The 10,448-nt window shown below is 49.7% G+C and overlaps 1 protein-coding gene across 4 annotated transcripts in view; it reads left to right on the top strand.

Moving 5' to 3' along the window:
- Window positions 1-10,448, top strand: part of ANKLE2 (ankyrin repeat and LEM domain containing 2) — a 44,041-nt gene that overhangs the window by 21,621 nt on the left and 11,972 nt on the right. For 3 of the 4 annotated variants that reach the window (XM_024256679.3, XM_024256678.3, XM_054528476.2), the window contains exons 7-10: window positions 1,338-1,404; window positions 5,951-6,123; window positions 7,516-7,622; window positions 8,454-8,644. In XM_024256679.3, the coding sequence (XP_024112447.1) occupies window positions 1,338-1,404; window positions 5,951-6,123; window positions 7,516-7,622; window positions 8,454-8,644 (538 nt within the window). Of the gene's footprint in view, window positions 1-1,337; window positions 1,405-5,950; window positions 6,124-7,515; window positions 7,623-8,453; window positions 8,645-9,317; window positions 10,379-10,448 lie in introns of those variants that run through there. The other variant, XM_063712369.1, reaches the window with a different exon arrangement.

Here is a 10,448-nt window from a genome sequence, read left to right as displayed (position 1 = left end):
GCTGATGAGGATGATGGTGGTAAGGATGGTGATGAAGATAGTGATGGTGATGATGTGGTGGTAAGGATGATGGTGGTGAGGATGAAGATAGCAATGATGATAGTGGTGTTGGCAGTGGTGGTGATGATGGTGATGATGGTGGTAAGGATGACGATGCTGAAAGCAGCTAAATTGTATTCAGCTCGGTGTGCACCAGGCACTGTGCTAAGCTTCTCACACATACATACTCATCTGACCCAAACAAGCCTTGTCAGTCAGGCCTCGTCATGATCCTGAGCAGTCGAGCAAAGTACACCTTGCAGAGGGCAGAAGTACGTTCTGTGCCCGCAAAGTGCAAGAAGTATCTGGACCTTCTGAGAACTGAAAGACGAGTGTGATTTTTCTGTGTATTACAGCTGTGAGCTGTCCCTGGTCTAGCAGCCCTTTAGAAATAAAAGCTATAAGGATCTTCTGGTGGTAGTGGCCTCTCCCACACCCCCTCTGTAATTGCTGTTATTACATAAGCGATACATCCACTTGCCATAGAAAACTTAAAATACTGCTTGATCAAAAAGAATAAAATCCACCAGAAAATTCTACAACTGAGAAATTGCCATTATTTTGCATATATGTGATTCAATTTTGTGTGTGTGTGTATCTGTACTTCTTCAACATAAGAATGGCATTTGGTAACCAACTTAAAACTCCTGGCATTTTAAAAAGCATTTGACTTTTTAAAGCTCACAATCAGGTACAGACTCAAAAATGTAGTTGCATTCATAATTTTAGTTAGTTTCTCTCATAGGCTGGTTCCTTTCTTTCCTTTTATTTGAAGGTTGTTGGTTTTTCTATAGTTTCTAGCAAAAGTTCATATTGCTGCAATTCTTCAAGGGCTGAGAAAGTTGATTTCTTTAGTGGCAAAAATAGAACTTTGATGTTCCGTGTTACTTACGAGCTCCACCTTGACCCAGCCTCACAACAAAAAGTTTGTGTATGACCAGGCTTCCTGTAAGTGGAACTCCAACAACCAAGAAGGTTAGAAACATGTTCACGTGCTTCTGCTTTTACTCGATGCACTGGTACGTTTTCCTTTTCTTGCAGACAGTTAGAAAATGTCGAGTAGTACAAAGAAAAAGTAAATTTACCCATAATCCCAGAGTGTGTTCTCCTAGCTGTCCCCTTAGACTTTTAGAAAGACCACACTCTTCACACATTTTCTGAGTGTGAGCTTTATTAAATCTTTAGCATTAAGATACTATTCTGCCTCACTGAGTTTAAAACTATTTTTCTGAAATCATTGTAATGATAAGGAAATGTTGCGATCAAATAAGATTTAGACACACTTTTTTTTCCAATAGGTAATTTGTGAAAGAAGCAAAAATAAATCTGTGGAACTGAAGGAGCGGATCAGAGAGTATTTAAAGGGTAAGATGGGGAGTCGGTGCCTGGATTGTGGGGTCCATGCCGGGAAGGGCCTTGGAGTGTTGGGGGACACAGCAGAGCTTTGCTTTCCTGACCCCCCCAGGTGTAAAGGGTAAGATGGGGAGTCAGTGCCTGGATCATGGGGTCCGTGCTGCGAAGGGCCTTGGAGTGTTGGGGGACACAGCAGAGGTTTGCTTTCCTGACCCCTCCAGGTGTAAAGGGTAAGATGGGGAGTTGGTGCCTGGATCGTGGGGTCCACACCTGGAAGGGCCTTGGAGCATTGCGGGACACAGCAGAGCTTTGCTCTCTCCTGAGCTCCCTGGGCATGTGCCAGCTCCCCTTGGAAGCCTCTCCTTGGGATCATCCTTTCTTCTCCTGAGTTCTCCTAGCTCATTTGCCGCCTCTTTTCCTGTTATCCCTTCTCTGAAGTCTTGTATCTGTTCCTTGAGCTTTCTGTGAGAGAACTTTTTTGAGGTTGTGTGTCGCTGCCTGTTGCCGGTGGCCTCATCCCTGGATCCATAGGTCTCTCTCACAGCAGGTTAACTGTGATGGCTTCTCTTCAGGTGGAGCCTGCAGTTGGCAAAGAACAGCTCAGGGAGAGGCAGGGTCCAGAGCTCCTTGGTTGGGTGGCTGGCCTGGCTTTTGTGTGTCTCTTTGCCTGTGTTGGGGTGGGGGTCGCTCCCTGTCACTCGTTCGATTCTGAAGCCGCCACCTTCCTCCTCCTGTACTCCTGGTGCTTGCCCAGGCTCCTGCCTTGGCTCCGGGACACTCCCTCCCCACTCACCTCCGGGACGTTCCCTCCCCACTCGCCTCCAGGACGTTCCCTCCCCACTCGCCTCCGGGACGTTTCCTCCCCCACTCACCTCTGGGAGAGAGGCCTTTGCTTTCTGGACCACCCTCCTCTAGTCAGCAGCTTCTAGTTGTTGGCCCCTGTGCCTCGCGGTTTGTAGGTGCCAGGCGTGTGAAAATGGCTGGTTTCAGGGATGGCTTTTCCTTGCCGTCTTGCTCTGTTTTCAGTGAATTTTGGAAGATGACACTTCTAGAAGCGCCTCTTCTTTGCCATCTTAGCTCGAAGTCTGGAGCTTCTGTTTGCTGGTGAGATTAGAGCAGACGCTGAGGTCCTTTCACCCTCCTGCCTACTTTTCTCTCGGATTCCATTCCTATCCAAAACTCTGTTTCTATTTAAAGCAGGGTCCGCAAATGACTGCTTTTAAAAATAAAATTTTATCGGCATAAAGCTGTCACCACCATTTGCACGCTGTCCGGGTTCTTTCCCAGCACACAGTGACTTGTGGCCTACTGAACCTAATTATTTACTGTCTGACCTTTTATAGAAGTTTACCAACCCTGATCTAAGGTATGAAGAGCCTCTGCTTGTCCCCTGATCTGTTCCCGTCCTAAGTATAATTTGTTAATTACACTTCTTCAGTGTGTGTAGCTGTGCACAGGAAATGAATCCTGCATGCTGTTAGCGGCGAGACTTCCTCCTCAGGGCCGTTGAGGTGTCGCTGCAGAGGCCCAGCAGGAACCTTCAGAGGCCCTGGGAACACACGGCTATGTTGCCAGAACATCCCTGAAGAGCCGAGAGTCTGCTCCGGATTTTCAAATCACACTGTCAGAAATGCTTTGCAACGCTGACATTAAGCATTGCTTTGTGATGGTTTTTAGGAAGCAATTCTGTCTGAGAGATCCTTGCCTATGTGTGACAGTAAAACACTGTCGCCTCAAAGATCTGCCCCAGCAGATCTTGCTGAGGCAGAAGGCAGCACTGTGAGATCCATGTTCCTGTGGGCTGAGCTACACGGCACCTCCAGAGCTCCTGCACCTCCTTCCTGGTCCTTCTGAGGCTCATGCGAAGCCCAGGCATGGTCAGCATCTGTGGTCACGCTGGGGCCTCGGTCACATTGTAGCTTCACATGCCACAGAGCCTGCTACAGGGCTGGCTGCGTCCTGCATCCCACCTTTCTCATCACTCAGAGAGAGACCCACGCTTGTGTGAAGATGAGGAGGGACTCTAAAGTGTTATGAGAGACAAATAGGATCAGAAAGCCAGGCACAAAACCGTCCAGAGACCATGAGTCCCATCTGTAGATAGAAATTGTTAAAAGGGACTCAAATCAATATGCCAAAAAAGTAAACATTAGTATTTTATGAGTAAATTATAGGTAAATTGTACCATATAAATACCATGCACCCTATACTGTATATACTGTATGTCTTTTCATGTGCCACTAAAAGAGGGAAGAAACTGCCAATTAACCTGTAAAATTCCAACGTACATATGATGCATCCAAACATAAGATAGTAATATGTAAGATAGAGTATTTGAATTGCCCTAATTTTCAGTATGGAAAATTAGTACTCTTGAATGGAAATTCTTCAGTACCTTTGGTACTCTTGAATGGAAATTGTCGTACTTTTTTTTAACTTTCATTTTAGGTTCAGGGGTAAGTGTGCAGGTTTGTTATATAGGTAACTTACATGTCACCGGGGTTTGGGGTACGGATTATTTCACCTGGTGATCAGTGTAGTACCCAGGAGGTAGTTTTTCCATCCTCTCCCTCCTCCTCACTCCCTTCACCCTCAAGCAGGCCCTGCTGACTTCTTGTTCCTTCTTTGTGTCCATGTGTGCTCAGCGTTTGGCTCCCACTCATAAGTGAGAGCCGTGTTTGGTTTTCTTGCCTGTGTCAGTTCCTTTAGGGTCATGGCCTCCAGCTCCAACCATGTTACTGCAGAGGACGTGATCTTGTTCTTAATATCCCGTGGTATATATGTACCACATTTTCTTTATCCAGTTGACCGTTGATGGGCATATACCACTTTTACAATTAGAAAAAAATCAAAAGCATAAAAAGTATGATAAGCAGCCAGGCACGCTGGCTCACGCCTGTAATCCGAGCACTTTGGGAGGCCAAGGCAGGCGGATCACAAGGTCAGGAGATCGAGACCATCCTGGCTAACATGGTGAAACCCCGTCTCTACTAAAAATACAAAAAATTAGCCAGGTGTGGTGGTAGGCGCCTGTAGTCCCAGCTACTTGGGAGGCCGAGGCAGGAGAATGGCGTGAACCCAGGAGGCGGAGCTTGCAGTGAGCCGAGATCGCGCCACTACAGTCCAGCCTGGGCGACAAAGTGAGACTGTTTCCAAAAAAACAAAAACAAAAAAAAACAAACTATGATAAGTCCTTTAACATAAGAAATTCCCAGGCATTCCAGAGTAGCATGATTGACTGTAAAGGAAGCCTATTGACTTTGGGTCTCCAGGAGCTGGGTTTGAAAGCAGGACGAGGTGGTGTATGGCCTCCGTGCAACCTACAGAACCTCACGACGCTATCCTGTGTGACTTGACTGCACTGTCCCGTGGGACCTGAAGACACTACTCGTCCTTGTGCTTTTTCCATACTCACATCCAAGTGCCGTGTGATTCCAGATCTGTTGAGAGATGCGTATTCAGTGATGCAAATTCTAAAGTACAAGAGAAGCAGAATTGAGAAGCAGAGGAGGCCGGGCACAGTGGCCCACACCTGTGATAAAGTACAAGAGAAGCAGGATAGAGAAGCGAGGAGGCCGGGAGAGCGGCCCACACCTGTAATCCCAGAACTTTTGGAGGTGGAGGTGGGATGATCACTTGCATCCAGCAGTTCGAGACCAGCCTGGGCAACAGAACAAGACCCCATCTCTACAAAAAGTAAAAATTAGCCGGGTGTGGTGGCGCGTGCCTGTGGTCCCAGCTACTCAAGAGGCTGAGGTGGGAGGATCCCTTGAGCCTGGGAGTTCAAGGCTGCAGTGAGCCATGATTGCACCACAGCACTCCAGCCTGGGTGACAGAATGAGACTCTGTCTGAAACTAAGAGGAGAAAAAAAGGAGAGAAGGTATAGAATATAACTTCTTTTTGTTTTGTGAGACAGATTCTCACTCTGTCGCCCAGGCTGGAGTGCAGTGGTGTGATCTCGGCTCACTGCAACCTCCACCTCCCGGATTCAAGTGATTCTCCTGCCTCAGCCTCCTGAGTAACTGGATTACAGGCACCGCCACCACACCCGGCTAATTTTTGTATTTTTAGTAGAGATGGGGTTTCATCATGTTGGCCAGGCTGGTCTTGAACTCCTGACCTCAAGTGATCCGCGCACCTCAGCCTCCCAAAGTGGTAGGATTACAGGCGTGAGCCACCGCACCCGGCTGGAATGAAATATAACTTATTTTTAAAATGTATTAAGCTCCTACTGTGTGCTAATCTTATTCACTCTGGTCCGACCCCTCAGTCCTTTAACTACCTGGGGCTTCCTTTTCTTTTGTTTCTTTTCTTGTAGCAGTGGAGGAAAATGAGGCTGGTTAAGTGAAGTGAGCTCTGAGACCGTGTGTGACTTTGTTTCCATTGTATCCATTTGCATTAAGTGAAGTGAGCTCTGGCGCAAACCACCCTCTGCCCCGTCCATTGGGTCCATTTGCAGAGGCCTTGGCAAGGGCTGGCGTGATTCCTGTGCTGCTCACCCAGGCCTAACCCGCGGAGGGGCGGAAGCCTGCAGCCGGTGCCTGTCTCCTCCCTCAGGTCACTACTACGTGCCCCTCCTGAGAGCAGAAGACACTTCTTCTCCCGTCATCGGGGAGCTGTGGTCCCCAGACCAGACGGCTGAGGCCTCTCACGTCAGCCGCTATGGAGGCAGCCCCAGAGACCCGGTGCTGACCCTGAGAGCCTTCGCAGGGCCCCTGAGTCCCGCCAAGGTGAGCTGCTGTAGAAGCTTCTGGAAGCGGTGCCTGCCTGTCCCTATACCATGGTGCTGGGTGCTCCAGCCTATTGCCTTGTGCGTGGTCTCAGGGACCATGTCCTGTGGAGCCCCAAGGTTGTCCTCATCTCAAACCACCAGTGATTGGCGATGAGAACGTTTGTCAGAGAAATGTGTGTTCTTGGCTCTGTGGCTTGCTTACCAGGGCCGATGTGCTGGGAGCCACATGTCTCAACAAAGCAGACATTCCCTGGGCCAGCCCCGTCCTGTGCGTGTGTCGCCCTGTTCTTTCTGTATCGATGGCCCCTCCTAGGGCACCTTGCTGGTGTAGCGAGGCTGCCCGTTGTGACTAGGAAGGCTCCATCTGCACGTCCACCTCCTGACAACGTTTCCTCGTGGCTGCAGCCCCCGCTGGCTTCCTCTCAGACGAGTCCCTCTTAGATGAGTCCTGGAAGCCTCAGCCCCGGGTTCTACTCATCCCCGATGTTCAGAGAAATCCTTAATGGTGGTGTTGCTGGGTCAAAGGTTGTACACTTTTTTTATTTACAGTTGACAATTCTTTCTCCTATTGAAATACTTCATATACTGACCTGTACGCATAGTCCTGTGTTAAAAACTTTCTAAATAAGTTACGATGAAAATGGCTCCAGGCCGGGCGTGGTGGCTCACGCCTGTAATCCCAGCACTTTGGGAGGCCAAGGTGGGCGGATCACAAGGTCAGGAGATCGAGACCATCCTGGCTAACACGGTGAAACCCCGTCTCTCCTAAAAATACAAAAAATTAGTCGGGCGTGGCGGCGGGTGCCTGTAGTCCCAGCTACTCGGGAGGCTGAGGCAGGAGAATGGCGTGAACCCAGGAGGCGGAGCTTGCAGTGAGCCGAGATCGTGCCACTGCACTCCAGCCTGGGCGACAGAGCGAGACTCCGTCTCCAAAAAAAAAGAAAATGGCTCCCAAATTAGGTGGTATCAGGTAGGGTTAGGTCAGATCCACAAAGCATAAAGCTCTAGGAAGAGTGACTAAGAAAGATGAGTGTTGGTTTCTTCTCCTGCGATGGGAGCAGTGTCACATGTGCGTCGGGGTGGCAGCTCCGAGCCGTCCACTGTCCTCAGGGTGAGACCTCATGCTCAGGCCCTCCTGGTTCTGAACCTCACAGCCCAGACGGGGCTGCAAGAAAGGAGACCGCCTCCCCTCCCCCAGGTCAGAGTGCAGCCATGCGGCCACTCAGCCATGCCACAGGTGGGCACGTGGCCCAGGGATCTGCTAGTGAAGGGGAGAGAAGGAAGGGTGTCAGGAGACGGGCAGCTGCTGCGATGCTGACGGCTCTTCAGGTTTCCGCAGCTGAGGGGCGCGGTGCCTGGCACGGCTCAATACATTTTTTTTCCTTTATAGGCAGAAGATTTTCGCAGACTCTGGAAAACTCCACCTCGAGAGAAAGCAGGCTTCCTTCACCACGTCAAGAAATCGGACCCGGAAAGAGGCTTTGAGAGAGTGGGAAGGTACTGAAAGGCTGATCCACAGCAGCGTGGGGCGCACAGTTGGTCGCGTTTTGATTAATGACAGAAGGTCAAATCACAGCTTCAAAGTACCAATTCCCAGGAAGCCTTTACTGGGAGACTTGGTCCTTTTCATGAAGGTCTAATTCCTTGTGGATGTTGCGGAATTCTAGCTTAAGCCAGTCCCATCCCAGACCTGGGGGACGTCTGCAGCGCCTTCCTTTCCTTTTCTAATTGGAATTCCTTGTTGATTCTGGGACATGTTTCTAAGGAACCTTAATATTTTATAGAAGGTACCATATAATGATATGGATTCCTTGGGAAAAAATAGGCCGTAGCCACAAAGCTAAATTATGTTGTAATCAAATAAAGCTTCGTGGAATTGTTTAGAATATTTTCTCAAAATATGTGCCCAGCATCAGGTGTACAACTGGAACCCAGAAAGGACCTCCAGGCTTTCGTGTGCCTGGCCATGACTAGAACCATGGGCAAGTTCACAGGGCTGTTCTGTGATCATGAGCACGTCCGTCTGTGGGAGTTGAACTGTGTGACCTGGGTTGCTGGCATGAGGGTCTGTCGGGCTGAGGCCTCCTTCCTGCCCGCAGCCGGTTCACGGCTCCTGAGAGCTCTCCCGGGTCCTGCTTACCTGTGAGGAGGCGTGCTGTTTCAGAAAATGCACCATATGGTTTCAGCTGCCAGTTAAGGATAAAGGAAAATTATGACCATGATTGCAGACATTGCTTTGGTACTTGAAGCTTTAGTGGCTTTTTTCTGTGTAGTTCTGAGTAGTTTTTCTGGTTTCACCACTGGTTACTTGTGTTTTGTTTCTTACAGGGAGCTAGCTCATGAGCTTGGGTATCCCTGGGTTGAATACTGGGAATTTCTGGGCTGTTTTGTTGATCTGTCTTCCCAGGAAGGCCTGCAAAGACTAGAAGAATATCTTACACAGCAGGAAATAGGCAAAAAAGCTCAACAAGAAACAGGAGAACAGAAAGCCTCTTGCCGAGATAAAGCCACCATGTCTGGTAAGCACATGCAGGGGTGGCCGGTGTCTAAGCACCAGCAGGCGTGGCTGTGGCAGCTGGGAGGGGCCCCCAATGGCCAGGGTCTGAGCATCGGCAGGTGTGGCTGTGGCATCTGGGAGGGGTCCGCCCGTGGCCGGGGTCTGAGCACCTGCAGGTGTGGCTGTGGCAGCTGGGACGGGCCTCCTGTGGGCAGGGTCTGACAGGAAGCGCACATCTGTTTCTCATTTCTTGGTGTTTCTAACGTAAAGGTCTGATACTTTCCCTTAGGTTAATATTTTTTGAGACGGAATCTCTCTTTGTCACCCAGGCTGGAGTACAGTGGTGCAATCTTGGCTCACTGCAACCTCCACCTCCTGGGTTCAAGCAATTCTTCTGCCTCAGCCTCCTGGGTAGCTGGGACTACAGGGGCCCGCCACCATGCCTGGCTAATTTTCGTATTTTTTTTTAGTAGAGATGGGGTTTCACCGTATTGGCCAGGCTGGTCTCGAACTCCTGACCTCGTGATCCACCTGCCTCGGCCTCCCAGAGTGCTGGGAAGGTTAATGTTAAATGGGTTCTGTGTTGGGGAGGATACATGAAAAATAATGGCATTGCTTTGAGCAGGATTGCTGTTTCTGCTTGTGTTTGCATTACCCAAAATCTAATATAGTTTCATTCTCTGCCATTTTCTCAGAACTCATAATAGCTGAACTCCATTGGCTGAGACTGATATTTTAGATTTGGTATATTTTCAGGAAAAAGACAAAAGGCTGCACATCAAAATACTGGTATATATCAGACACCAGGGCGCAAAGCGCTTCACACGGTGCACATCAGACACCAGGGCATGAAGTGCCTCCCACAGTGCGTATCAGACACCAGGACGCAAATGCAAAGTGCTTCACACGGTGCATATCAGACACCAGGACGCAGAGAGCTTCACACGGTGCATATCAGACACCAGGACGCAGAGTGCTTCACACTGTGTATATCAGACACCAGGATGCAAAGCACTTCACACTGTGTATATCAGACACCAGGACGCAGCGCGCTTCACACGGTGCACATCAGACACCAGGACGTAAATGCAAAGCGCTTCACACTGTGTATATCAGACACCAGGACGCAGAGCGCTTCACACTGTATATCAGACACCAGGACACAGAGCGCGTCACACGGCGCATAGCAGACACCAGGACGCAGAGCGCTTCACACGGTGCATCTCACACACCAGGTCGCAGAACGCTTCACACGGTGCATATCAGACACCAGGTCGCAGAACGCGTCACACGGTGCATATCAGACACCAGAAGGCAAATGCAAGGCGCTTCACACGGCGCATATCAGACACCAGGTCGCAGAACGCTTCACACGGTGCATATCAGACACCAGGATGCCAAGCGCTTCACACGGTGCATAGCAGACACCAGGTCGCAGAACGCTTCACACGGTGCATAGCAGACACCAGGTCGCAGAACGCTTCACACGGTGTATATCAGACACCAGGACGCAAATGCAAAGCGCTTCACATGGTGCATATCAGACACCAGGTCACAGAACGCTTCACATGGTGCATATCAGACACCAGGACGCAGAGCGCTTCACACGGTGCATATGAGACACCATGTCGCACAACGCTTCACACGGTGCATAGCAGACACAATGTCGCAGAGCGCTTCACACGGTGCATATCAGACACCAGGTCACAGAGCGCTTCACACAGTGCATATCAGACACCAGGACGCAAATGCAAAGCGTTTCATACAGTGCATATCGGACACCAGGAAGCAGAAAGCTTCACACGGTGCATATCAGACACCAGGAC

Source organism: Pongo abelii, chromosome 10 (genome assembly GCF_028885655.2).
Source record: "Pongo abelii isolate AG06213 chromosome 10, NHGRI_mPonAbe1-v2.0_pri, whole genome shotgun sequence".
Classification (NCBI taxonomy): Eukaryota; Metazoa; Chordata; class Mammalia; order Primates; family Hominidae; genus Pongo; species Pongo abelii.
This window is presented reverse-complemented; position numbering and strand designations above follow the sequence as displayed.